Source organism: Bipolaris sorokiniana (genome assembly GCF_000338995.1).
Source record: "Bipolaris sorokiniana ND90Pr unplaced genomic scaffold COCSAscaffold_10, whole genome shotgun sequence".
Lineage (NCBI taxonomy): Eukaryota > Fungi > Ascomycota > Dothideomycetes > Pleosporales > Pleosporaceae > Bipolaris > Bipolaris sorokiniana.
Genome location: NW_006911904.1, coordinates 1,256,183 through 1,281,709, shown reverse-complemented (window position 1 = coordinate 1,281,709; position 25,527 = coordinate 1,256,183). Strand labels below are relative to the sequence as shown.

Below are 25,527 nucleotides of genomic sequence, written 5' to 3'. Positions count from 1 at the left end.
CGGAGGACTCTACTAGAAGCTATATATTGACGCTGCTGGCTCTGCTTCTGTTATTAACGTTGATTTTCTGCACGTAGCTTCTTATTCTCCTCTATAAGTATTGTTGCTGATTACATCGCAAGTTGAGCGCTTTTCGCGAGCTGGCGTATCGCGACGCTTGTTAGGCTCTCTAGCTGCCGGCGCAGCCGCTCTTAGAGATAGCGTAGCTGCTGCTGAACCTCTGCTACTGTATGTAGTATCTCTATCTACGCTACTGTCTGCGCTATAACGTTATTATCTATAGTAGTCTGTGATGGAGATGGCGTTCGGACGACAGTTAGCGACGATAGGACGCGATCTGGACAAGGAGAGATAAGGCCTGTCGCCTGAAAGCCTACCTGAATATTCTGCTACGTGAATATAGTCGGCCGGATCCGTGTATAGGCTATAAGAAAGTCTGTTTTGTTAATATAGTAGACGCCATAGCGGGCGAGCTTCTCTACCTCGCGTCCGTACGCGCGCTTGAGAGGGGAGTAGCAGCTTACGTCTAGAGGCTATAGAAGGTGCAACGTGTGAGGCAGTATACAGAGAGTGATGATCTTATTCTCTGTACAGTACTAGTCGAACTCTGGTGTAGCGTAGCTACTGTGGCCGTCTATAATAAGAAGCTAATAGACTCCAACCGTACGAGCGGCTGTATGCTGGTTGAAGTGCTTTACTCACTCTACGCCTAGCTCGTCTGTCGTCCAGCCGTTGTCTGAGACGCTAATAGTCCAGTCTAGTAGGAGGTTACGATACCAAATATCTTGGTAGACCTTACCACACAGGATCATGAAGAGTAGAAGACACCAGCTAGATGTATTGATACACTCGATAGCTGTCACCTACTCGCGATTACCTAGCTGTATGATAACTGCGCGACCAACTCTATCAGCGCTAGTGACTACTTTTAACGTTGCAGCGACGCCTATTGCGAATTCAGTCTCGTTAAAGTTGTAGATATTCTAGTCAAGGACGCCGTACGTCTAGCGCGTCTCTTCTACTAGCTTAAACTAGGCTGCGATTGCGATAGGATCCTCACAGGAGGCACGCTGGCTATATAATCTTCTAGTCCACTTTGTTTGAAGCTCTGGCTGGCTCTGGATAAAGCGTGACACCCATTTTTTGCCTACAGGTTGTGGAGGTGGATCTTGGCCACGCGCTGCGAGTAACGCGTCTGCTATCCGTCGCACGTTAATGATATGGGGCGGAAAGCCTCGTTGATCTAGCTCTAGAATCCACTGAATAAGAGACTGCTCCTCACTAGGTGATAGCTTACGCCTAGTAGACGGAACCTCTGATCGTGGCTGGATACCGCGGAGGCGTGTCTGGAGTGTTGATTTTGGCACGTCGTACGCTTTCGCAAGAGAGTAGATAGATTGTTTTGGATTATTACGATAAGACGCGATAGCAAGGCTTATTCTACCTTCACGAGAGGTCTGTACAGAACGTTGTTGTCGTGGCATGGTGGTTGTTGTGTAAAGTGTCGCGTTGAGTTTGGTGGGGCGGCCAGCTTACTGTTCCGGCCAGCTTACTGATCCCGCACGTTATGCTCTGCATTCTCTAAATGGAACGATCAACATAATTATTCACGACTTTGGTAAGATTTGAAGGTAGCGCCTGCCAATGAGAAGATGGCTTTATAATGACCATTTGCCGTTCTGCCTTCCGAGCGCCGGGTCCATAAAAAAGCAATCAGAAGCCCCGGATGCTAACAGGTCATGTTCACGAATCTGATACTGTATCAAATTTATTTCAAGGCATGGCTAAGCCGTGTAAGACTCAATTTGTTGAGAACCAAGTAATAGACGGTAGTTGTTAGTTGTCAAGTTCATATAGCCCATACATCTCCATCACCCACAGACAAAATCTAAAAACCTACAAACCCTTCTGGATCAACAGGAAGTAAAGCGATAGACTAACCTCTCATTTCTTGCTTTCTATGCATCTGTATAGCTTAGCTCTTTAGATATACTTCACTTGCTGCAAAATCACCACTGACCCCTCCCCGAAGCGCCGTCGTGCTCTTTTGACACTGATTACAATTGCACGCGTTTATTCTATCAGATCGCTGCTCTGGAATATTTTGTCCTTGCTTGACCATTATATCACACAGTGTTGCGCCAGCCTATCCACGTCATTAGACATATGTTACCCAGGCATCAAGTAAGATAACTTACGATCATAAAGGCTATAAGAAATGTCATACTAAGCCAGACATCCAAATGAAGTGCTTTAGACGTGAAAATGAAGAGTGATAGACCACTGAGCATGATAGTGGCACAGCCACGGATCTTACGGTTGCGCTCATAGTTACGAGCTTCGTAAGTAGCGAGCTTGTCCTCCAGTTCGGCGATTCGGACTGCTTGTCGATCGGTAGATTCGCCTTCCGGAGAAATGCTTGTGTTGATCATTGTGGTTGGTATTGGTGTAAATTAAAGTCGATGGTTCGTTTACGTTTGTGTGTGCAATAAGAGTGTGAAACAGAAAGTGACTTTCTTTGCTAAAATATACACCCGGCGCTCTTTTTGGGAGGAAATATACACCTACTTAGTAACAGAGTATAAGGTAAACCACATGATATGTGACTGGGCGTACATTTTTGAGCTTGATGGGTGGCTGTTGTATGAACCATGGTATTTCTTTTCCATCTGTCGACTCATATCTCTTACGTATCAATTACACAATTTCAAAATGGCGGACGTGACGCTCAAGTAATTATATTGTTTTCAACTTGCTGGGAACAACCCACAGCACCTGAATATATACTGGTACCACCGTTGCGGGCCTGGCTCATATTGTTGCACGTGATCACACCTCTCCACATTGGCACAACAAATGATCATAATAATAACAGAATCTGGGGCTTGCCATAGATCGATATTACGTGAATTTTTTTTAAAAGAAACAATAGAATGGGTATGTTACGCGGGGATGTAGAAGAGGGTTGTTGAAGCAGATTGCATCGCCGATCAAAGTCAAGCCGCAAGGCACCATTTCTTATGATGCAGGGATGTCATACAAAAACCCACATTTGCATTTGTTGTATTGACAATACTTCTTGTAAACACTCCACCCTCGAAACAATGCTGGTGCTTCTGTTTACCCCGTTTCTAGCTGCATTCGCAAGTGCAGGGTGTTTTGAGCCCAATATTGCGCATCCTCCGCCTAGATACGATGCTCATGATCCTCTTCTCCAAGAAGCATTCGAGTCGATAAATAAAGCACTCACGGTAGCTATCGCAGCACCAGAATTCGACCAAACCTCTTTATCTATAGAAATTACTTCTTCAAAAGAAACACTCTGGTCGCAACACCACACAGCGCGCGAGCGCAATGCTTCACGCCCGGATATCCCACAAGTCAATGGCGACGCTGTCTACCGCATCGCTAGTATAACAAAAGCTTTTACTGTTCTAGGGGTCCTGTATCAACACGCAGCTGGAAATGTGAGTTTGGATGATACGGTCAATACGTATCTGAAGGAACTGGGAGACAAGTCCAATGGTGGCATTCCATGGAAAGATATCACGCTGCGTAGCCTGGCCAGCCAACTCAGCGGTATCCCACGCGAATGTAAGGTATCCGATAACAAAAATCGCACCATGTTTCAAGCATGCCATAAAGATCAAGGTAAGCAAAAGCTGATTTGATTTCTTAGGGGCACAGAACGATTTCATCCATCAGGGTCTTGATCTCGCCAAGGTGGGCCTGCCGCCTGATGTTTCCAGAAAAGGCTTGCCGACGTGCGATGAGTACTCGCCGAATTATGAGACGCCTTGCACTGGGAAAGGTTGGCATTTTGGTAGAAAGAAAGAAAAGATCATCTCACTAACTGAGTTCTGCTTAGATTTGTTCAACCAGCTCAAGAAATTTCGCCCACTCTTCGCACCAAATCAAGCATCCACCTACTCCAACGTCGCTTACGAGATCCTCGGACTCGTCCTGTCACACGTCCGAAACCAAACATACGAATCATACATCGACGAAGCCATATTCAAGCCCTTAAAAATGTCCAAAAGCACATTCTCCCTTCCCCCCGACTCCGCCGGCGTAATCCCCTCGGGCCTTCACTTCTGGGACGTAGACGAAGGCGTCCAAAACCCTACTGGCGGTATATACAGCTCCTCTACCGATCTATCCAAGTTCCTCCGCTACGTCTTGACGCACTTCAATGCCGTGACACCCGCAATCAACTGGATCAATCCCGTCTCGCCTTCACGCGGCTTAAACTCCTTCTACGGCATTCCCTGGGAAATCCTCCACACAGACCGTATCCTCGCCGACTCGAAACGAATGGTACGCTTCATCACCAAAGGTGGTGGTCTCCCAGGATACACCTCTATCATCATGGCCGTACCAGAATACGACTTGGGCATCACGATTCTCTCCGCTGGACCCAGTCGGATACTTTTCACACTCAGAGAAGTAATCACCGTCACTTTGATCCGTGCGGCTGAGAAACTTGCTATTCGTCAGTTGAACGAGCGCTACGCCGGTACATATAGCGTTGTCGATTCTAAGCTCAATTCTACGGTTACGCTGAAAGCAGATCATCGGGGCTTGGTTGTCACGCGTTGGATATCGAACGGGACGAATATGTACAACTCTCCTGTTGTCAGGATATTTGCACCATTGCAGTTTTACATTCAGCTTAGCCCGACGCTTTTGTATCGCGACGAGGAGAGGGCGCTCGGAGAAGAGTGGCGCGGCATGCTTGCTGAGGAGCGGGGTGAAGGGACGGGGGGTATCTGGGATGATTTCTGTGTGGAGAACTATGAGACGACGAGTTATGCTGGTATACCATTTAATGAGGTGGTGTTTTGGGATGAGCGCGAGAATGGGTCGTTTGGAACGTTGGAGTTGTCTGCGTTTAGGATTAATTTGACGAGGGTGGATGAGGACGGTGGCGATGGAGGAGACGTGAAATCTGATGGACAGGAGATGATGGAGTTGTGATCGTCAATGTCTCTCTGGATATATCATGTACCCCTGGTGTCCACAATGGCACAGTATGACTGAAGTGAAGATACAGAAATGAAAGCCAATTACACATATCATATCCTGCCATCTTGCTTCAGTTAGTGAAGGCTCCTTATTACGTCTCGTCCTGTGAACTGGTATGAGAGTATTATTGTCTCTCCAACTGCGTTCTGCATGATGCACGGAAACATCTCTTCGTGCTTGCAGTCTGTACACTTTGAACATGTGTCCGGTAAGATTCAAATGAGTTTGGGCTACAAATGTTACAATACCAGAAATACGCGTTGTGCATAGAATGCTGTACCAATTCTTTCAATGGAGTTGAGATTATTCGGGGATAGACATATTGGTCGTGTATTTTGCAGTCTATGATGCGTTTATCCGTAGTTGCACCGCCGCGTCGATAAAAGTCGCCACCTTTACAATTGTGTCGACCCTTACAGTTTGTGATGCGTAGAAAGCATTTATGTGCAAGTGAAGTCACTCGAAAATTGGTAGAAACGTATTTCGCATCGACGATGCAATGTTTCCCCACAATCACAATACTCCTCACGGAACGAGGTCTTGTGGGCCACTCTGTCGCATGTCCGGCAATATATCCAGAGTATTGGTGGACATCATATCGATCATTCCAACGTGCCAAAGACCAAAAAAAAGAGAACAATGATTCGGATGCAATGGAGATGATTCCTGTACGAAAGACATTGGTATGGTACACTCTATTGCACAAACCCCAAACTCGCTCCATCCAGCCCGAAAATGGTCATGCCAGACCTATGACCACAGACTTAGTGACCACTGGCGGCGTTCTTCTGCCTCTTCTGGACAATCATGGTCTCAAAGTCCTCACGCTCAGCCATCTCGGCCTCGATATCGGTAATCAGGGGGCTGAGGTATGGGACGTCCTGTCGCCGGTTAGCGTCTGATAGATCCATGCGGAGTAGTAATTGTACCTCCTCAGGCTTGGTCCACTCCTCTTTGGGTAGAAGCTGGTGGGACATGGAGAGCTGCGACATGTTAGCCACTTGATGTCCAACCTTCCTATATTTTTGATCTTAAAGTACTTGGAAAGCCCTGCGCAGACGGAAGACACGGTCGTAGGCCTCCTGGGGTCGGAGACGCTTTAGAGCGGTCTGGACGGTGTCGTTCTCCTCGGGGAGCAGGTCATCGGCCCTGTATAGCAATTTCCGTCAGCCAATTATTCCACACCCTACTTTTCCTGCCATATGTAATTTTTTCCTGTCCTCGGCGGTAGATGGCGTTCGCATCGGGGCTCCGTACCTCAGGCCGAGCTGCCTGTAGCCAGCTGCGTTGCAGTACCAGTTGGAGAGGGGCTTCATCCAGCGCTGCAGCCACGGGCGCTTCATGATGTAGGGGGCGAGAGACGGCGCAGACATGGTTGCGGTGGTTCGACGGCGAATCGGGGATGTCGAGTCGTGATGCTGCCGTCAATTGCAGTTTTGACAGTCGGAGGTGGTGAGGTCGTAATGCGAAAGAAACGAAAGCCAATAGGCTGAGCTTGGCCGGCGGCGGACCAGGACTTAGTCAGCGATCGGGCAGTCCCCACCCGCTCAAGCAGCTTCACTCGTGCTTGACACTGGCTCTGACGTCGCATCGAGAACCAAGCTCTGCACCACCACCACAGCATCCACCATCACCACCACCGCCACCCCACGCCGCCCTTTCTCTCACCCCGCGCCCCAGACAACCGCCCCGCGACAGTTGGTGCAGTCGCCTGGCCTGGCATCCTCAGAGACAACTCCGCACTTGGTCCGCTCGTCAATGGAGCCGAACAATCGTTAATTCTTGTGTTACTCAAGTGCTGCGGGGTTTCCGCACACTGAGGCACCGCAAAGGGGACGACGGCCTGTACGCACCCACCCACTCTTCAACCACGCCCATAGACTGGCTCTAATGAATCGGCACACGCAGTGCCACCCATGTCGACACACGATCCCGAGCCGCCGTCCCCGACGAAAGTCCCCGACCGGTATGCGCCATCCGCCCGGCCTGTCCAACCGCGCGACATGTCGATACCCACCAAGCAGAGTGCCTGGAGCGCGCCCATTGCGAACCTGGCTGTCAAAGTCGCAAACCTTCCTGACGGCTCCGTCAATGCGCTGTGCGGGGCTTCTGCCGGCGTCGCTTCCGGCATCGTCACCTGCCCGCTTGATGTCATTAAAACGCGATTGCAGGCGCAGGGCTCATTTCGCCCACGAAAGTATACTGGTCCGCCCCGCACTGTCTACAAAGGCCTCGGTGGCACTGCGCGCATCATCTGGGTCGAGGATGGCATCCGCGGCCTATACAGAGGCCTCGGCCCAATGCTACTTGGCTACATTCCGACCTGGGCAGTCTATATGAGCACATACGATCAGACCAAGAATCTTCTCTATCCTCAGATGGGTTAGTAATCACTCCAGGTTCTTTATCTTGCGTTACTGACTAGGCCTGAATTTCAGAGAACAAATGGCTCGCTCGAACCATTGCCTCATTAGTTGCCGGTGGCTGTTCGACCCTAGTCACCAACCCCATTTGGGTTGTCAAGACGAGATTGATGTCACAAGTCAGCGCTCGTGCATCAGATGAACATCGGCCGCCATGGCACTACAAAAACACATTTGATGCCTTCCGCAAGATGTACGCCAAAGAAGGTCTTATATCCTTCTACTCTGGACTTACGCCAGCTCTGCTTGGACTCACACACGTCGCTATCCAGTTTCCACTATACGAATTCCTGAAGATGAAATTTACTGGCCTAGAAATGGGCCAAACAGACACAAAGACCGAGGAGGTGCATTGGTTTGCAATTGCGCTGGCCACTGTACTCAGCAAAATGACTGCGACATCGGCTACATATCCACACGAGGTTTTGCGCACACGGCTGCAGACCCAGCAACGAGCGCTTCCCGAGCACTCAGACAACCATATTACGTTTCGAGGAGGGCACCACGATCAACTCCATACACGACCTCCAGGAACAGCTTCTTCAGATGGTATGATCAATATACCTCGCTATCGTGGCATACTTCGAACATGCACTGTAATCCTCCAAGAAGAGGGTTGGAGAGCCTTCTACAACGGAATGGGTACCAATATGGTTCGCGCTGTCCCTGCGGCCGTTACGACTATGCTCACCTTTGAATTGTTGAAGAGTGTTCACCAGAAGCTGAAGAAGGAGGGGGAGAGGATAGAAGGATAGAAGTATAACGATGATTTTCTGTTACTCATTTCACATGATCAGCACGGCGCTGCTATGGCCAGCTTGAGGTTCTGCATTTATAATCATGAACATATAATATAACTGATGAAACCTCACGAAGCTATGCATTTCTCGAATTGTTCGTATTTTTTGTTGTCTGTGATAGTGTGTATCTCAAAAGTGTTATGCTCTAGGCGGCGGTCGAGCTAACGCGCGCTATGACCACCTTCTCCACCAAAAAAGTTCGAATGCTGTCGCGCGAACTTCAGTGCCTCTGCACTGCGAGTCTTCCCAACCGCATTCAGCCACGACAATTCGATAGGATGGCACAGCCTTCCTTTTCGCCCGATACCTCTGTTTCTTCACACACACTCTCCCTGGGCTCGGCCCCTCCGCCCCCAATGGAGCTCCAGCCCGCCGCTGCGACTGCGCCCACAAGTTTGCTCACAAACCCCCTCGCCTTCTTGCAGCCCACTTCTCAACTTAATGCGACTTTCCTGGCCGCTGCGAAACAATATCTCGACCCCGTCGCTGCTGGCGTGAGTGAATCGCAGTCGAGACGGCAACAAGAGTTGCGCAAGAAGCGGAAGCGGGGTGGAGGCTATGACGACGACATTAATGTCTTGCACCTGAAGAAAGTCCATGTAGACGGCTTCGGGGTGGACCAAGTGTTCGAGCAGACACGCAAGATTGTTGAGGCGACAGCAGAGGAAATTGAACTTTCGCTGCCAGAACAGGAAGATGGTGTCATACCCGAGTTTGATGAAGAAGACGAAGAGGATCTTGAAGAGCCTGAGGAATACCACACCGAGTCTGATATAGGAGAAGAGGGTGTGGATTGGGAATATGACGGTGTGGACGATGACGAGGATACGAAGCCAGAAGACGACGAGTCGGAAGACGAAGATGAAGAAATGGAAGATGGCGAAGAGGGCTTGCTCTCCGACGAGGGATCTGATGACGAGCCTGCAGAAACATATGTGCCCGATCCAAATGGTCTCAACGATGGCTTCTTCTCTATAGATGATTTTAACAAGCAAACCGACTTCCTAGAACAGCAAGATCAGAGAGGAGAGGGCGTGGATAGCGACGACGAAGAGATAAATTGGGAGGCAGACCCAATGGAAGACGGTGGTGCCAAGACCAAGGCGCGGCCTTCGTCAGGAGACGCGTCTGATGAAGAATCCGATGAAGGTGGACCAACCTTTGGCAACGCAGATCTCAATGCGCCCGAGGGTGACAGCGGCGATGAGGATGATTTTGAGGAGGGCGACCTGGACGGTCTTGACGCTGACATGAACGCCAACAACGTCATGTACAAGGATTTCTTTGCGCCACCGGCGCAGAAAGCTGGAAAGAACAAGAACAAGAACAGCAAGAAGCGAGGGCGGCCGAACCCCCACAACTTCCCGGAGAAGCAGGAGGAGCCAGAAGAAGAGATCGAAGAAGACGTGGAGCGTACTATGGCCAAGGTACACAGAGATCTGTTCGAGGACGATGATGATGTAGAAAGCGATGGCGATCTTTCGGATGTTGACCCTTCAGATCCAAAGTCAAGACGATCCACACACGAACGTAGACAGGCCAAGATAGCAGAAGAGATTAGGAAGCTAGAAGCAGCCAATGTTGCAAAACGACAATGGCAGTTATCTGGAGAAGCACGCGCAGCTGATCGCCCGCTGAACTCGCTCCTCGAGGAGAATCTCGAGTTCGAAAGAGCCGGCAAACCCGTCCCAATAGTCACCCAAGAAACATCAGAAGACATTGAGGCGCTTATCAAACGACGCATCTTGGCTGGAGAATTTGACGAGGTGCACCGCCGAAGGCCAGACGACCTCGCAACAGGCCCCCGCCGTGGCCGTGTCGAGATAGATGACACCAAATCTGGAAAAGGTCTGGCCGAAATCTACGAAGAAGAGCACCTACGCCAGACGGACCCCAACTTCGTCGAGGCCAAGGACGAGAAACTCAAAAAGGAGCACGAAGAGATCTCCGCCCTCTGGAAAAGCGTATCAGCCAAACTCGATTCCCTCAGCTCTTCACACTTCAAGCCCAAGCCAGCAGCACCCAATCTTGAAATCCGGACCGATGCGCCCGCCATCGAAATGGAAGATGCCCGCCCCACTGCTGGCGGCGACGTCGCAGGCGCAAGCATGCTCGCGCCCCAAGAAATCTACAAGCCCGGCGACGAGCAAAACAAGGCCGAAATTGTCACAAAGAGCGGCATGCCCGTTGCCCGCGAAGAAATGTCTCGCGAGGAGAAGTCGTCGAGGCGACGGCGCGCAAAGGAGAGGGCTAAGAAGGCTGGTCTCAATAAACCCAAGGAGCAAAAGGTAGAGGGCAAGGAGAAGAAGAGGGGCGAGAAGAAGCAGTTGCTGGGCGACTTGAAGAAGGGTGGCGTACAGATTATCGGACGCAAGGGTGTTATTACGGATGTCGAGGGCAAAGAAGTCAAGGATGGAGTGAAGAAGGGTGCGGGAAGCTACAAGCTATAGGCAGTGTAGAAGAATCCCCATTTATTTTCTTGTTTTCAATTTGCATTAAAATTCATGTAGAAATGTAAATGAATCATGTTCTAAGTGTATATGTATAAAAAACCCGCGCTATATACCCATCATCGTTTAAATCATGTTCGCCTTCATCATCGTTATCGTCATCATAAAAAAAGATAGAACCATCTCAACATCTCACCCTCACAACACCACCATCGCAACCCCAATCGCCCCCGCCGCAAAAAGCGACACAGCAATCGGGAATGCCGTCACAAAACTCGCCTTACTACTACTACTACTACTCGGCGTAGCCTTCTCCGTCGTCCCCGCCTGTCCACTCGCCGTCGCCGTACACTGCTGCTCACCACACGCATAACCCTGAGGACAGCAATTCCCGCCCGCGCTCGCAGCACAGCTATACCACGCACTCGGACAACTCCCCGCGTTCGTCGTCGGCGCAACAACCGTAACACCATTCGTATCCACTACCGTACCCGTAGGAAGTACGCACGAGGACCCCGTAGTCTGGCAGTCGCGGCCGACGCGGCAGCAGCCCGAGGGGTAGTAAGCGCTGCAGACGTAGAAGCCTTGAGGGCAGACGTCTGCGCTGGTGGCCTGGGCGGCGGTCGTAGTGCCGCTTGTGGGCCGGATTGGGGCGTCCGGGGCGCGCGTGCTGGTGGGGGTGTCGCCGATGCAGGAGGCACCTGTTGCGCAGGTGCGGCCGTTTTGGCAGCAGCCGCCGCCGAGGGAGGCGGGGCAGGAGAACCAGCCTGTTGAGCAGGTGTATGCGGTGCGAGAGGAGGATGAGGTGGGTGGTGGGGTTGTGCTGGAGGGGGAGGGTGTGGTGGAGGTTGGGGCTGCTGATGTGGTTGGGGCGGGGGGAGCAACGGTAGAGGAGGTGGAAGAGGGCGGGATGAAGGTTGTTGATGTGGCTTCTAGGACGCCTGTGCAGGTTAATATCTGCCTGATCATGAAATCTTGTTGGTGGTGTGTTTTGGACTTACATCCTACGCCCTGGCATTTAAATCCAGGCAAACAGCATCCTCCGTTCGGTGAACCAGGGCAACTTGAGTATCCGCTCGCAGTATCACAGTTGACGTTTCCGGCGCAAGTTTGTCCTTTGGGGCAACACCCAACATTTCCGGCGTCAGAGCTACCACTGGTATTTATGCAATTGCTTCCTGTACCGCAGCATACGTCCGGCGCCCCAATCGACTCGCAGCTATTCGTTCCCTCGGGACATTTGAATTGGCGTTTGAGCAACACATCTCTAATGTGCATGCGCGCTAACCAGTCGGACTGGGCCAGCGGTCGTAAAGGCGATACAGCTTGTACTGTGAGGTTACCCAGATTGTCCGAGTCGGATCTCCGAGACTGTTGTTGAGATTCCGAGGCGAATATCCAATTGTCGAGCATAAACATTTCTCCTTCGTCCAAACTCATCTTCTTGACTCCAATCGGCTTCTCATGCTGCAACCTCTGCGCGACGCTCAACCCGCGCTTCGCATGCACCTCGTCCTCGGGGAAGTACTTAAGGTGCTTGGGTACATTGTGCGGCCATTGTTGCTGGTGCGAATCGGCTTGGGCGGCGACAACAGATGAGGTTGCGCACAGGGCGATGATAGCCGGCGGTAATGAGAACAGGTGATGCAAATGCATTTTGACAGTCTGAGAATGTGATGTTTCTTTGGTACGGACCCTTAGAATTCAATAAAACGAAGCATGTCAGATTCATGGGAAAAGCATGGTACGCGTGCGGTGTGTCGTCGAGGGTGGCTGGTGGGACCGATGCAAGCGTCTGACCCAGGGAATTGGCGAGGCTGGTATGCGTTGGCGCTTCACCGCCAATGATGTTAAGGGAGTATCGTGCTGCCCGACTAGAACAAGACAGTGCGCCGCAGCTATCAGGTAGTACTATAGATCAGAATGGTGCATGGATTGAGTTGCATGGATGCAGGGTAAGAGACCATTGGACGTCATAGTGGTTGGGGGTTTGCATGTCCCGCCGTCCCACTGGTTCCGAAACCATTCCCGGTCCCTAGACCATCCAATGCTGAGCCTCGATCACGACTACGCTGATTACGCGTTGAGTAAGCCTTGGGTATTATGCACAAAGGACACGATATCTTTTCTCTTTGGTTCTGGTTATCACATTGTGTGGAATTTCACAAACAATGCCCTTCGGAGTAGACACGTTATAATCATGTCAAATAATTAATCATTTCATTGGACTCGAATATAATAACTATACATAACATCAGTAGAGTCGTGGTGTAGGGCGAACAGCACCATCATCCAGATCGCCCGTTGCCCATTCCGACCCGTCATCCCATACATGTCTACTTTTGTACCGCACATGTGCGGCGCAGACCCAGACCTTGTAGTGATATACTAAGCCTGGAGACCCTTCCTAGCCTTGTGCTCGCTCATGCGCGAGTTCTTTAACATAGCTACCCATACCAAGCACGGGACAAGTGTACAGGTTCCGAAGATAACCATTGTCTTTTGGGTGTCGGCAAAGGCACGAACCACAGCCTGACGCTCTGGACTATCCCATGGTGATGCCAACTGGGCGTTAATGTCACCGTAGAGTCGAGCAACCTCGGCGGGAGGAGCAAGAGGAAGATACTCGGCAATCTTCCGAGGTACCATCTGGGCCCAAATCGTGGCGCTAATAGACTGGCCGATGGCACCGCCGACTGCAGTGATAACGTTGAGGAGCGCAATGCTGACGGCTACTTGCTCATGCGGTACAGCAATCATGATGGCGACTTGCTCGACATTGTAGAGCATTGCGCTTGCCATGGCGCCAAAGACCTCGACTACAATGAGGACTGCAATATTGCTGCCTGGCGTACGGAGATAGATCAATAGACTGGTCATAAGAATCTGGATAGGAATCGCGACGACAGCTCCCCATTTGTATGTATCGGTGTACTTCATCGCAAAGCTGACAATGATGGCCCAGGTACAGGAGACAATGTTGAAGATATTGGTGATATAGCCTGCCTTCGAGACCGAAAGCTGAAAGACGACCTGAAGGTAAGACGAGTACATCATTCGGTAGGAGCTGATGAAATCAGTCAGTGCTGTCTTTGAGATAGATATTGAAAACTTACTAGAAAGCAATCCATGAGTTTCCACCCAAAAGGCAGGCCGCAATAACGGAACGGTTCTTCATAAGGTAGAACGGGAAGAACGACTTGCGAGCGTAGAAGCGCTCCCACACTATGAAGAGAGCAACGAGAAGTATTCCGAAGACGATCATGCAGATGACCATGGGCGAAGCGAAGCGATCTTTCTGATATGCGGCGAGCGGGAATGGAAGAAGGAGGAGCGAGAAGCCACCACATACAAGGATGAGTCCGACGACTGAGCTTTGTTAGCAGTGCGAAACCATCCTCAGCAAGAGTACTCACCATCAAACTCGATGCACCAGTACTTGATGCTCTCTACCAGAGATCTATGGGTGCTCTCACGCTTGAGGATACCTAGCTTCTTCGCCCGTTTACCCATGAGCCAGAAAACTCCCCAGAAAGTAAGCGAGAAGACTGGTGTCAAGATGGTGAACGTTCCATAACCCCAGCGCCAGCCACCGTGCTTGAGAAAGACTTCACCAAGCTTGGGTCCGGCCTAAGTATGAAGAAACAATGTTAGCAAGTGAACTATGTGCATAGGAACACGCCACTTACAAATGTGTTGACGACATAAGGGAACCCTGTGAAAGCCATCCAGATCAGGCGGTTCTTCATGAGTGAGGTATCGGCGATGAAGATGTTGAAGACGTAGTCGACACCATTCATACCAGTCCAGTAGATGACTTGGGCTGCGCAAAAGGTTTCTACATCCTGGCACTGAGCCATGAGCATCAATGCTGGATCAATTGTAAGCCACTGCAGAGTGTATAAAGGGAAAGGGAAAGCGAGCTGGCAAGACTTACAGAGAACGATGCAGATCAAGCAGATGAGAAATCCCTGAGGACGACCGACAAGATCAATGAACTTGGCTAGTGGCAGCTTGGAAACACCTCCGACAATGTTGGCAACGATATCAGTCATGGCAGTCAAGCCGTGCTTAGCGAAGGTCGATGTAACGTAGGGCTTCCACGTGAAGTTGGCCTGCTGCTGGAGGGAATTGATGAACGAAATGAGCATGATACTAAAGCACGGTATCAGTGAGTGTCCCAGTTGAAGCAATTGATGGGAAGACAGTGTACTTACGCGGTATAAGCTGCAATCAACCAATTCTTGGTCCAGACGACAGTGACAGCCTCCATCTCAGCGGAGCCCTTGGGCTGCTCCACATCAATGTTGTTAGCGGTGGGGGTGGTCACCATCGATGCTTCGCTGCTGTATCTATTCGTGGTGCTCTGCTTTGCGCTGTCGCCAATGGTATCATCACCAAGGGCGAACTCGCGCTGCTCACCGATGCCCATACCGGCAAGCTTCTCCATCTGCGGCGCGTATCCGCTCGCCATAGTAACTTGAAACCTAGAGCTACAACTGTTAAAGCCTACTGAAGCAGTCGTAGGAGCAAAGGGTGTGGGAGAGATGGAGCAAAAGGTGGAGCAGAGGGGTGAGGTGTTGTGTACCTTTGAGCGTAAAAGCTGTGATTGATGAGACGTGATTGGTGTGTGATGAACTCCACAAGTATTTGAGGAGGTCGTCAAAGAGCGAGTGTGAGGAGGAATGAAAATCGAGGTAGAAAACGATTGCTATATAAGGGCTAGGAACCGAGCGCAGTGGTGATGAAAGTGAAGTAGAAGCGCAGTGGCCAGACCCAATTTAACCCCTCACGGTGAGCGATAAACAGTCCAAGCGGGTGTTACATCGGTTTTGGGCAAACGCTGTGCATGTGAGCGATTGAGGAAGGGGCGGCTGGGACCTACTTGCCTCAGTGAATGAGCATGTCAGGAACAGGTGAGACTACAACAAGGTGGCCCATTCGGAGCAACTACACTCCCATGTACAAGCGGACATTGTCGGGGATTACTATTAGACAAGAGGTTTACCAATATACAGAGCAATTGACATCTACGATAGTCTCTAAATGTGATTGAAGTGTGGTCTTGCTTAGAGAGTTCCGTTGTATAATCTCATCTAACGCACAGTGCATGTCCTTTGGCCACCACTCACTCCAACCACATCTCACATGAAAGAAAGTCCTTGGTAACAAATAACAAGAAATACGAAATTTGGGCACGGCGAACTTGACCGGAATAGCATATCATGTTTCTTCTATTCGGACGCTCGAGTTTAGTCTACTAACACAAACTTCTGCTGTGCGCGTGGCTACCATGTCACAAAGGACCGCCTGCCCAAACCTTTGGAACCCATATCATCGTCACCGGGTAATTTCCGGAAAGGCCCGCTACAACACTGTAAACAAACCCCTTATGATGTTGAATGCGAACGCTCCACTGCTATGCCCCGAGAACCCCAGTACCATCGCCAACGCCGAATCTTCCCTCAGATTCCTTCATAAGACAATTACACTAAGACGTCTGAAGGCTGACTTGCTCTACACCCCTCGATACTTCCTCTTCTGCGGTCTTTACTGCAGGCCCGTCTTGTCCCTTCTCAGCAGCCTCGACAGTCTTGTCACCACCAGCAGCCTTCTTAGCCTTCTTGCGCTCCTTCTCGGCCTTCTTAGCCGCCGCCTTCTTGGCCTTTTCTTCCTTTGCCTTGCGGGCCTCTTCACCTCCGAACTGCTCTCGCCATTCTTGCTCCTTTTCGGGCTTGATTTGACTGAAGAGGTAACCGGCAGTACCGATCTTGTGGCCAACGGGCAGCGAACGTGCCTCCCAATTGTCTGGGATGATAAGGAATTCTGCGTTAAGTTGCGAGAGGATGGCGGTAGTAGTGTCAGGCCTGTCGCACAGTTAGCCATGTGTTCAATAGCGCCAGTTTCATAGTCCTGTGTAGCTGTGTACAAGGGCTCCGTGTCACGCGGAATGACCCTCGCCGATGTGTGTACAATGAATGCTCCGGCTATCGCCGTCCCGACCATGTAAACGACGTAAAAGAGATATTTCACTTACATATATGGTTGAATCAGACTGGCAAGAAGATGGATCTGGCTTAGCGCAAGTCCTACCACAGCAGCGCATCGATCTGGCTGCTCAGAGGCCAACTTGTTGTCTAGGCGATTATCTTGCAGAAGCAAGTTACCCAAGCTTGAGACGTGTAACGCAGTAGCAAGGCCAGCACGAATCTTGACATCTTCCAGCTCTGCAATGTACGTTTTGAGCAAGTCGTTAACCTTCTTCTTGTGCTCGGTAAAGTAGGGATCATCAAACTTGGTGTAATCAGGCACAACCGAATCGTAGATCTTTGCGTTGTTGACGAATTTGATGACGCGATTGATGAAGTTGCCAAGGTTCTTGAGGAGTTCGTTGTTGTTTGCCGCAATGAAGCCGTCCCATTCGAACTCGGTATCTCCAGTTTCCGGGCGGTGGGAGAGGAGGTAGTAGCGCCACACATCCGATGGGATACCCGTCTCCTTAGCATTGTTGCCAAACACACCAATATTTCTTGACTTAGAAAACTTTCCCTTCTCGTAATTCAGATACTCAGTTGTCGAGATAGTGTTGAGCATGGTCCACTTGTCCTTGGTACCAATCTGCGAGCAGGGGAAGACAACGGTATGAAATGGTACGTTGTCCTTGCCCATGAACTGGTAGAGCTTGACTTGTTCAGGGTTATGCCACCACTGCTTCCAGTCCTCTGTGTAGGTTGCTGTAATTGAGACGTAGCCTATACACGCGTCGAACCACACGTACATGACCTTGTCTTCATAGCCCTGATTTGGTCAGTTGATTTCTAGTCAGCTTTTGAAGGATTCGTCGTACCTCAAGAGGCACTGCAGTACCCCACTTCAGGTCTCGCGTGATACCGCGCGGTCGTAGACCTTCTTTGAGCCAGGAGGAAGTAATCTGAACACCATTGGAGCTCCAATTGCCCTCTTTGCTTGCCTTCTTGAACCACTCCTCCTCTAGCGGCTGTAGCTTATCTAGACAGAGATACACGTGCTTGGTCTCGCGCGGAACTGGTGTTGCGCCATCAAGCTTACACCGGGGGTTCTTCAGCTCCAGGGGGTCAAGGAGATGTCCGCACTTGTCGCATTGATCGCCTCGCGCATCATCGTAGCCGCACAGCGGACATGTTCCCTCGACGAATCGATCAGCAAGAAAGCTCTTGTGTGTTTCACAGTAAGGTTGTGTTGTTGTTTGCTCCTCGAGATAGCCATTCTTGTACAGCTTTGTGAAGATGTCTTGTGCGATATCAGTCTGCTGCTGTGTAGGTGTACGTCCGAAGTGATCAAACGAAATGTTGAACCACTTGTAGACCTCGCTATGCAGCGCATAGTACTTATCGCAAAGCTCTTTGGGAGTTACCTTCTCTTCAATCGCCTTGGTCTCTGTAGCCGTTCCATACTCGTCTGTACCGCAAATGTATAGTGTGTTGTATCCTCGTGCGCGCGAGAAACGGGCGAAGACGTCGGCGGAAAGTACGGATCCGACAATGTTGCCCAAATGTGGAACATTGTTTACGTATGGGAGAGCGCTAGTAATGAGCACATTGCGCTCGCCCTCGACGGGCAGAATCTTCTTTGGTGCCTCGGTCATGGGAAGTTGCGTCCTTTGAGGGTGTTAGGGTGATCATGTTTTAGGAAACAGGATGTTGTCTGTTCTTACTACTTTCTCTTTGAATAAAGTATGTATCAGTTGTGGAACCAAATAAACGAGATCAGCACGTGTATATCGGAATGTATGCGTTCACGCCGTGATCTGATAGAGTTTCTGAGTCAAACGCGACAGCCACGGGCTCCGATGTGTGTGGTTGTAGCAGCCCCGCCAGAACCGACCCCGCCGCGCCAACGCCACAAAAATCACCAAACCCTGAATCCGATCTATGCTCGGCGTGGGCCTGAGGGGCAAAGTCCCAAGTACTGCAAATACTATAGTTAGTTATTCTACTAGATTTGTAAGCCCTCGAAGAAAGCAGCTTGGAGGAACAACACAGCCCTGTCTTCGTCTATGATTGAAAACAACATTGCTCCAAGAGACATCATACAAGGATACCAAAATTATTCTTTGAACCATCATCCAATGTCTCAGCAGCCGACGTCTCAAAATCACGTCTCCGACGACCCCTTCGATACCCTCCTGACTCTAGAAGACACTCTCTACACTGCAGCCTACGACCTCGGCGTCTCAGACGGCGCTCACGCCGGTCGTATCGAAGGCCGAATCTTTGGACTCGAAAAAGGGTTTGAGAAGTTTGCCGCTCTTGGCGAGCTGCACGGGAGGAGCGTAGTATGGGGTTCGCGGCTCCCCGGCCTCACCTCTGAGCCGAACACAAGCAATGTTCAAATCACCAAGTCAGAGGACGGAGGAGCAGGGAAGAAGGAGAGCCAAGAGAGAATACCACTGCTTCCAAAGAATGAAAGGCTAAAGAACAATGCCACGCTGCTGCATTCTTTGACGGACCCAGAGACTTTCGACACGGCAAACACTGAAGAAGCAGTTGCTGACTTTGACGATCGGTTCAAGAGGGCTGGAGCCAAGGCAAAAGTCATTGAGCGCATTGTTGGCGAAACCGATACCACTGTGGCGTCGTCAAAGTCACCTGACGGTTCACCCGCCAGAGCAAAGAGCGGGGGACCCGTGCGCATTACAGGACAAGCAAAGAAAGGCGGCGGAAACAAGGGCGATGATAGTATCGAGGACTTTGCTGGGTCGAAGCTGTTGAGGTGAAGTCTTCCAAACACCAACACCCGTGTTACCCAGAACAGTTAGGTTCCACTTTGTATCGGTATCATCCACAGATGCAAGGAGGATTGAGCGGCAGAACAAAACAGTGGGGCCGCATCTCCGAAGCCGCTGCATGGCGCTATCCGGCAAGTCTCACAACATCCATGTACAATGGCCTGATCCGAAGCCGGTAGAGGAAAGAGTATGGGAGTATGGGAAACAAGGTCATCCACACGGAAGCCATTGCGCACACAGTAACAAACAATGGTGAAGACCAGTTGGCTTCGAATTACTTTGCTATCCTAGAAGGAATCTGGGCGACAACCCAGGTCTCAGCCCAACCCACTACACCGTGCTATGACATACGAGATCAGAAAGAAGTTAAAAAGGTCCATCGTAACTAAAAGGATATTGAGAAAGGTGTCAAATCTGAAGTGTGCCGCAAAGCCTGTCGCTCCCTCCCTCCCCATTTTCGTGCTAGATGATGCACTGGTATCAAAACGTTCCAAACTACCCTCCTCACGCACTGCTCCCTCAGACACGAAAAGCTCAGGCCGGATCCATAGAAAAGTGCCTGTCCGAGCGTGGATCCATACGTGGCGGTGGAGGGCCGCCAGGCCTGCCTGTATTGCTATCGACGCGACTATGGTGCGGGAAGTCCTAGTACCCGTTCATGGTCATGCGCTGGCTGTTCCTGCTGAGCTCGCGATCAGCGGCAGGTGAGATGGGGCGCGAGGAGTGGCCTCCGTGGGCACTGCTTTCTTTGAGCGCAAGCAGCTGCTTAGCACGGAACGATTCGTAGTGGATTTGTGCCGTTGTCTCGATCAGGTCTTGCAAGTGGGTGCGGGTAAGGAAGTTGCGGAGGTATACGAATTCGCAGTGGTTCTCGTCCTCGACTACGACGCGTTAGCCCAATTGCGTGAGGATAAGATGGGTATGCTGTTGCTCACCGTTGATAATACCCCACTTGTTCTGGCGACCACGGACGTTCTTGCCATTAACAACAACAGTCCTCTCGGAACCGACAACGGCAAAGGGCAAGAGCTCCTGCTACATGTTAGCTGTTGCCCGTCTCAAATACCAGCGCACTTCCAGCATACCTTGATGGCCTGCTTTGCCTGAACTTCCTCGCTGTCATCCTCCTCATTGTCGTAGGGGTACATGCGCAGGTTGTGGAACTGGAACTCCTCCTTTATTCGGTGCTTGAACTCAGCACGCTCCTCCATCGTCAAGCTGTCACTCTTGGCAATGACAGGAACGACGTTGACAAACTCGCTAAGCTTCTTGAGGACAACAATGTCAATGGGCTTCAGGGCGTGGCCAGATGGCTGGATGAAGAACAAGCAGCAGTGGATACGCGTGTCCTGGAGGTACCTCTCACGCTGAGCAGTGAGCTCCTTGCGGAGGTAGGCACTGTGCTGGTCCTTGATGTACTTGACAATGGGGTCCCAGCAGCGTTCATTGTTGATCAGGTCGCCGTAGCCGGGGGTGTCGACGATGTTGAGGCGGAGACGCACGCCGTTTTCCTCGATGATGTGTGAGACAGGGTGGATGTTGGTAGTGCTGCGGACCTCCTCGTCGGGCTGGAAGCGGCCCTTGCTGTCCATGAGGTGCGAGGCGAAGAGCGTGTTGATGAGAGTTGACTTGCCCAGACCCGTCTGGCCTGGTTACACCTGTTAGTGGGCGTGTACACAAGACAGTCAGTTCAAATAGCGGTCCTTACCAACACAGATGACGTTGAACTGGAAGCCCCGCTTGATTGACTTGCGCTCAATCTGCTTGGTGATGCTGTCGAAACCGACATAGCTGTCAGGGAAGATGGGCTGCGACTGGTTCTGGTGCGCGGCAGCCATTGTGGGCGGTGGGGGCCTCGGGTGGCGGGTATGTAGCTAAGAAGAGATGCGGAGAGTGTATGTTATGGGGGAGCTAGACCTTGTGGCAGAAGGACAAGGTAAAAACAGAAAAAGGTAGGGTCTCTGGCTGGGAAGTAAATAGTCAGGGTCGCTGGGCTGGCGACTTTCTCGCGGAGACACCAGGCGCGGGAAAGGGGTCGGCCTTAGGAAGCGAAAGCGCGCTAGTGGGAGGGCGGTAAGGCGCGACCTGCACGCTCGGACACTCGTGCGCCGACAATTTGCAACTCCATCACCGCCATCGCCAACATTGCGGGCAGCCCAGCCAGAGAAATGGCCCTTGCTCGCCCACTCCCCCCGCTCTGGCAGACCCTTCTGCCGGGCCTCAATGCCTCCACGCGACCCGTCTTGAATGCGCCTTTTCTGCAACGCCTCACACAGCCCTTTGGTGCACTGAATACACCTTTCGGCGCACTCGCAATACCCTCACTGTCACTGCCAAAGATACCGTCATTAGCGGACATCTGGGACGGAATCCTCAATGCAGTGCCCAAGAAAAAAACATCGTATCGCAAGAAGCGACAACGGTTCATGGCCGGGAAAGGGCTGAAGGATATCACATCACTGAACAGATGCTCAGCATGCGGGAGGGTCAAGCGGCTGCACATTCTCTGCCCATACTGTGTAGATGGTAGGTGGCTGTCTCAGGACATGCTAGTGGCATTGTCTAGACATACAGCTGACAATTGATGCTAGCAATCAAAACCAACATCTTCGGTCAGCTCAATTGGGCTATTCGCCGACCTACTGATAAGCAGGCCAAACAGCTCGCACGCGAGAGACGAGACGAGGCACGGAGAAAGCGCACCATGGAGCCCGACCCACGCAAAGAGAAGGAAGAACAGATCTTGAAGCATACAGGTTGGAGGAGATGATGTCACCGCCGAGAGTGATCATGGGGTAGGAATGGCAGCATCCAGCTTTCTCTCTGTTGGGTATTCTTCCCACTTGCGCAGCGACGCCGGATGGGAATAGAGAATTTCTTGTACATTGAAAATGTAACAACATATGGCATTATGCTCGAGTCATACGATATACACGAGACACTTGTTAAAGATCGAACCAAGCGATCCAAGGTGATCAAGCATCGAGGGCTCTATTATACCAACGTCCACAAAAAGTTGCAGACGAAAATAGTGTGCGCTATATCAGTATATGCATCTCAAATGCAATTCACTTCCTTTCGCTGATGCCGAGCCCGCTCTCTGTCCTGGTCATCTGACTCACAGTGCTTCCTCTTCTCGAAGCATCATCCTTGCCCTCGGCGGCTTCCCGCTCAAGGAAGTCTTGCCATAGCTCGGCTAATGATTCCTTGTTGCTTGAGCTGCTAGCCATGAGCATAGGATCTACTGCCGAGCTTAGTGACGGCGTCGATGGTGTTCGCCGGAAAGGTGCTAAGGGGAGGCGGAGACCCCCAGAGTTGGTAGCCGTGCCTGGGCGGGCGAGACCTGCTTGTTCCTTTTGCTCTACAGTCCATGTTAGATTGTGCTCGCAGCAGTAAATGTCATGGGAGACTTACCATCAGTCCACCCCAATAATGCAGAAATTAACTGCAGCGCCTCAAACTTCTTGGGATCGCTGCGGTCGATGCTCAAGAAATGCAAGAAATAATTGGTGATGATCTGGCGATCGACATTATCCTCTGGTCTGCCCTTCTTCAAAATGCGCAAGGCTTTGGTGAGGTGCTCATTTAGCGTGACAGCTTCGTGCCGCAGCTTGCCAATAAGTAGGTTCTTCTCTTTGACCTCCTTTTCGAATGGCAGTGCTCGCTCAAGGTCCTTCTTTGTCGATTCAAGTGCTACTTTAGCAGCATCTGCAACAGCGTCTGCAGCTTGTACCTGTTTTCGAAGTTCGTTGATTTGGGATTCGTATGTCTCAACAGACTTTTTGAGCTCGGCTTTCCGTACTGCAGATTGTCAGACAACAGGAACAAGACAGTGTCGATGGTACTCACGGTTCTGGACCTCCTGCAGCGCTTTTTGTAGGCCTTCTACAGCCTGACTGTTGGTGTCCCTGTCCCTGGCAGCTTTCTCATACTCATCCTTGATCGACTCGAGTTGCTCTCGTAGCTCTGTATCTTTCTCGGCAAGGTTCTCACGTAATGACCGCTCGTTCATGGCTAGCACTTCCCAATCTTGCATGGCCTGCTTTGCATTCTCAAATTCCTCCTTTGCATATGCCTCTCGGGAAATGAGTTCATCGCGTTCTTTGATCCAGTTTTGTTGTGACAGAGTGGCACGGCTTCGCAGCGTCTCAATCTCTGACGCTTGTGCCTCCTTTTCCTGTCGTAGCTTTGCAAGCTCTTCTGTGAGACTGTTGTTGTGCTCTTGTAATTCCCGGTTTTGGTCTTCGAGGTCCGCGACTTGCGTCTCAAATTCTTCAATACGAGCCTACAACTTGTCAGCATCCTAGAACGATACTTGCTGCAACACAGCAGCAGAGAGGAGCACCGACCGCATCAGCCTTCAGTCGGTCACCCAGACTCGTCTTGATCGTGTTTACCCTGCCCAGCAGGTTCTTGTACTGAGTCTCAAAGTGCTCCTTCCCCTCGTTTGCCTCGTCCAGTTCCTCTCTTAGGCTTCGAATTTCCTCCTCATGGTTGCATTGGGAGCCGTCAGCTGCGCCTGCACTCTGTTTGCTCTGAATGCCCTCTAGACTTTTCCTGAGCTCGGTGACTTCTTGGCGTAGCGCATCGCGCTCCTTTGCTATCGCATCGAGGCGGGCGCTCGTGTCGGAGGCGGGCGGTGGGGATGGAGAGAGCCCTTGATGCGAGCGTGAGCGTGCTAGTCCTAGAGCAATCGCAGAGGAAATGCTGTGGTGTGGAGTACCGTTTGTTTGTATTATTGGAGACACTGGTGGTTCGTCGTCTACATCATCGGCGTCCGGGTCTGCAGCGTGCGCAGCGGGCTTCTGTGTTTCGCAGTCTTAGTACCTAGACATGCATGCAAGGGGTATAGCATACAGTCTGCTGTTGCTGCTGCTCCCCTTCACTCTCGGAATCGTCTTCATGATCGTCTGGAGCCGCTTTGCCGTTGCCGCCATTTGCTTTTGCCGTCTCGTCTGGCTTGCTCGCATTGGAGTTTGATTTCTTCTTGTTCTTCTTCTTCTGCGACTTGGACAAAGTTCCTGTGCCTGTCTGTCAGCCCATTACTCCATGTTGCTTTACCACCACCACCACTTGCGACCGGGGATGCGGAGTTGAGCAGCACCTCCGAAAGCTACCACCTCACCTACCACTTTGTTGTGCCGGTTCAGATGTGGCTAGCGCAGACATGCTGAAAGACGTGCTGTGCAATCGCTACCTCATGGAGAAGATTTGTTTCTGGAAAAGAACAGATAAGCCGTGTTACCAGGGAGTATTCGAGGCTGTCTTGACTTGGCAATTCGTGTCCCGTTCTACTATGCTTTGTTTCGGCCCGCGTGGCGCACGTCATGAGCCACAGTTCATTAGCCACAGCCCCTCTGTCTCGGCGGACCATCTGAGCACCTTCCCCTCTCCAGCCCAGCACACGCCTGTCCACCCTCTCCTGCTTGAAGCTCACAATACCAGAGTATTATCTTTGTGCAAGCAAGCAACGTCATTGTGCTTTCACATCTCCTGCAGCTTGCCGTTTACCCGATATCAAGCCTACTAGTGACTAACGACAACGTACACGCGACGAGTTCGAAGGAGACCAAAACGGCATCCAACCCCTACCTTAAGAAAGCTCACATTTCACCAATTCATCTTCTGTCAAGCCGCATCAGAAAATGAAATACTATAAGCCTCTCTTTTACTCAGCAGCCACCATCATCTATGCTTCGTTTGCCTTCCGTGTCCTCCGGATAGGGCTACTACCAAGAATGATCATTCAAAAACGAGATACAAAAACCTCATAGGCATGTTTTGAATCGAAAAATACATTAGAATGTCCACTATATCAGATTCAACATTGGAACTTTCCACTCTGAATGTCTCTTGACATTGGACAGCCCACAAAAGAACAAACCCTAGGCTCCAGGAAAGAGAATATTCGCACTCAACCCAGCTATCACACAATATAACCATGCTTTCCCAACAGTACAACTGCATGGTCTTGTTTTCTTTTTCAGAAGCATCTCTTCTTCCTCGGGACATATAATGCTAGTTGAACCCTGAGGCTCTCGCAACCGTGCTCGGTTCCCCGC

The 25,527-nt window shown here is 51.0% G+C and overlaps 12 protein-coding genes across 12 annotated transcripts; 5 read left to right on the top strand and 7 right to left on the bottom strand.

The window, feature by feature from the left end:
• Positions 1-1,784: 1,784 nt before the first annotated feature.
• Positions 1,785-2,432, bottom strand: COCSADRAFT_28172 (uncharacterized protein; the record flags this gene model as incomplete). The annotated part of the gene is made up of 4 exons (XM_007703370.1): positions 1,785-1,866; positions 1,942-1,958; positions 2,021-2,146; positions 2,199-2,432. The coding sequence occupies 4 exons, from the start codon at positions 2,430-2,432 to the stop codon at positions 1,785-1,787; spliced, it is 459 nt and encodes a 152-aa protein (XP_007701560.1).
• Positions 2,433-3,104: 672 nt separating this feature from the next.
• COCSADRAFT_182937 (uncharacterized protein) lies at positions 3,105-5,067 on the top strand (the record flags this gene model as incomplete). The annotated part of the gene is made up of 3 exons (XM_007703814.1): positions 3,105-3,594; positions 3,680-3,811; positions 3,869-5,067. The coding sequence occupies 3 exons, from the start codon at positions 3,105-3,107 to the stop codon at positions 4,975-4,977; spliced, it is 1,731 nt and encodes a 576-aa protein (XP_007702004.1). The 3' UTR covers positions 4,978-5,067.
• Positions 5,068-5,494: 427 nt separating this feature from the next.
• On the bottom strand, positions 5,495-6,494 carry COCSADRAFT_38570 (uncharacterized protein). The gene is made up of 4 exons (XM_007703460.1): positions 6,283-6,494; positions 6,066-6,174; positions 5,955-6,008; positions 5,495-5,906 (listed from the first exon to the last, which is right to left on the bottom strand). The coding sequence occupies exons 1-4, from the start codon at positions 6,396-6,398 to the stop codon at positions 5,790-5,792; spliced, it is 396 nt and encodes a 131-aa protein (XP_007701650.1). The 5' UTR covers positions 6,399-6,494; the 3' UTR covers positions 5,495-5,789.
• Positions 6,495-6,608: 114 nt separating this feature from the next.
• COCSADRAFT_38569 (uncharacterized protein) lies at positions 6,609-8,321 on the top strand. The gene is made up of 2 exons (XM_007703459.1): positions 6,609-7,407; positions 7,464-8,321. The coding sequence occupies exons 1-2, from the start codon at positions 6,942-6,944 to the stop codon at positions 8,201-8,203; spliced, it is 1,206 nt and encodes a 401-aa protein (XP_007701649.1). The 5' UTR covers positions 6,609-6,941; the 3' UTR covers positions 8,204-8,321.
• A 158-nt stretch (positions 8,322-8,479) lies between these two features.
• Positions 8,480-10,718, top strand: COCSADRAFT_38568 (uncharacterized protein). Its single transcript, XM_007703458.1, has one exon. The coding sequence runs from the start codon at positions 8,605-8,607 to the stop codon at positions 10,696-10,698; it is 2,094 nt and encodes a 697-aa protein (XP_007701648.1). The 5' UTR covers positions 8,480-8,604; the 3' UTR covers positions 10,699-10,718.
• Positions 10,700-12,626, bottom strand: COCSADRAFT_38567 (uncharacterized protein). Its single transcript, XM_007703457.1, has 2 exons — positions 11,700-12,626; positions 10,700-11,639 (listed from the first exon to the last, which is right to left on the bottom strand). Exons 1-2 carry the CDS (start codon positions 12,352-12,354, stop codon positions 10,897-10,899), a joined length of 1,398 nt encoding a protein of 465 aa, XP_007701647.1. The 5' UTR covers positions 12,355-12,626; the 3' UTR covers positions 10,700-10,896.
• Positions 12,627-13,086: 460 nt separating this feature from the next.
• COCSADRAFT_94549 (uncharacterized protein) lies at positions 13,087-15,172 on the bottom strand (the record flags this gene model as incomplete). The annotated part of the gene is made up of 6 exons (XM_007703813.1): positions 13,087-13,765; positions 13,815-14,067; positions 14,115-14,328; positions 14,388-14,569; positions 14,636-14,853; positions 14,916-15,172. 6 exons carry the CDS (start codon positions 15,170-15,172, stop codon positions 13,087-13,089), a joined length of 1,803 nt encoding a protein of 600 aa, XP_007702003.1.
• Positions 15,173-15,907: 735 nt separating this feature from the next.
• COCSADRAFT_121626 (uncharacterized protein) lies at positions 15,908-18,542 on the bottom strand. Its single transcript, XM_007703812.1, has 4 exons — positions 18,392-18,542; positions 17,546-18,335; positions 16,736-17,496; positions 15,908-16,565 (listed from the first exon to the last, which is right to left on the bottom strand). Exons 2-4 carry the CDS (start codon positions 18,320-18,322, stop codon positions 16,190-16,192), a joined length of 1,914 nt encoding a protein of 637 aa, XP_007702002.1. The 5' UTR covers positions 18,323-18,335; positions 18,392-18,542; the 3' UTR covers positions 15,908-16,189.
• A 302-nt stretch (positions 18,543-18,844) lies between these two features.
• Positions 18,845-19,453, top strand: COCSADRAFT_60524 (uncharacterized protein; the record flags this gene model as incomplete). The annotated part of the gene is made up of 1 exon (XM_007703479.2): positions 18,845-19,453. A coding segment is annotated over one exon (609 nt), but the record flags the coding sequence as incomplete, so codon positions are not given.
• Positions 19,454-19,722: 269 nt separating this feature from the next.
• COCSADRAFT_38563 (uncharacterized protein) lies at positions 19,723-21,463 on the bottom strand. Its single transcript, XM_007703456.1, has 4 exons — positions 21,174-21,463; positions 20,551-21,113; positions 20,401-20,497; positions 19,723-20,346 (listed from the first exon to the last, which is right to left on the bottom strand). Exons 1-4 carry the CDS (start codon positions 21,301-21,303, stop codon positions 20,111-20,113), a joined length of 1,026 nt encoding a protein of 341 aa, XP_007701646.1. The 5' UTR covers positions 21,304-21,463; the 3' UTR covers positions 19,723-20,110.
• A 170-nt stretch (positions 21,464-21,633) lies between these two features.
• On the top strand, positions 21,634-22,235 carry COCSADRAFT_94454 (uncharacterized protein; the record flags this gene model as incomplete). The annotated part of the gene is made up of 2 exons (XM_007703811.1): positions 21,634-21,991; positions 22,057-22,235. 2 exons carry the CDS (start codon positions 21,634-21,636, stop codon positions 22,233-22,235), a joined length of 537 nt encoding a protein of 178 aa, XP_007702001.1.
• Positions 22,236-22,533: 298 nt separating this feature from the next.
• COCSADRAFT_162254 (uncharacterized protein) lies at positions 22,534-24,634 on the bottom strand (the record flags this gene model as incomplete). Its single annotated transcript, XM_007703810.1, has 6 exons — positions 22,534-22,826; positions 22,880-23,266; positions 23,315-23,750; positions 23,815-24,270; positions 24,323-24,486; positions 24,595-24,634. 6 exons carry the CDS (start codon positions 24,632-24,634, stop codon positions 22,534-22,536), a joined length of 1,776 nt encoding a protein of 591 aa, XP_007702000.1.
• Between the last annotated feature and the right edge of the window lie 893 nt (positions 24,635-25,527).

Bases quoted from the DNA above. Each gene is read 5' to 3' on its own strand.
- COCSADRAFT_38567 (XM_007703457.1), bottom strand. From the start codon at position 12,354: ATGCATTTGCATCACCTGTTCTCATTACCGCCGGCTATCATCGCCCTG. The intron at 11,640-11,699 runs GTAAGTCCAAAA...TAACCTGCACAG, and splicing joins TAAATGCCAGGGCGTAGGAT to GCGTCCTAGAAGCCACATCA.
- COCSADRAFT_38568 (XM_007703458.1), top strand. From the start codon at position 8,605: ATGGAGCTCCAGCCCGCCGCTGCGACTGCGCCCACAAGTTTGCTCACA.
- COCSADRAFT_38570 (XM_007703460.1), bottom strand. From the start codon at position 6,398: ATGTCTGCGCCGTCTCTCGCCCCCTACATCATGAAGCGCCCGTGGCTG. The intron at 6,009-6,065 runs GTACTTTAAGAT...AACATGTCGCAG, and splicing joins GTCTGCGCAGGGCTTTCCAA to CTCTCCATGTCCCACCAGCT. The intron at 5,907-5,954 runs GTACAATTACTA...AACCGGCGACAG, and splicing joins AGTGGACCAAGCCTGAGGAG to GACGTCCCATACCTCAGCCC.
- COCSADRAFT_38569 (XM_007703459.1), top strand. From the start codon at position 6,942: ATGTCGACACACGATCCCGAGCCGCCGTCCCCGACGAAAGTCCCCGAC. The intron at 7,408-7,463 runs GTTAGTAATCAC...CCTGAATTTCAG, and splicing joins TCTTCTCTATCCTCAGATGG to AGAACAAATGGCTCGCTCGA.
- COCSADRAFT_121626 (XM_007703812.1), bottom strand. From the start codon at position 18,322: ATGACCGAGGCACCAAAGAAGATTCTGCCCGTCGAGGGCGAGCGCAAT. The intron at 17,497-17,545 runs GTACGACGAATC...TGACCAAATCAG, and splicing joins GTACTGCAGTGCCTCTTGAG to GGCTATGAAGACAAGGTCAT. The intron at 16,566-16,735 runs GTAAGTGAAATA...ACTGTGCGACAG, and splicing joins AGTCTGATTCAACCATATAT to GCCTGACACTACTACCGCCA.
- COCSADRAFT_38563 (XM_007703456.1), bottom strand. From the start codon at position 21,303: ATGGCTGCCGCGCACCAGAACCAGTCGCAGCCCATCTTCCCTGACAGC. The intron at 21,114-21,173 runs GTAAGGACCGCT...AGGTGTAACCAG, and splicing joins GTTCAACGTCATCTGTGTTG to GCCAGACGGGTCTGGGCAAG. The intron at 20,347-20,400 runs GTGAGCAACAGC...AACGCGTCGTAG, and splicing joins CAAGTGGGGTATTATCAACG to TCGAGGACGAGAACCACTGC.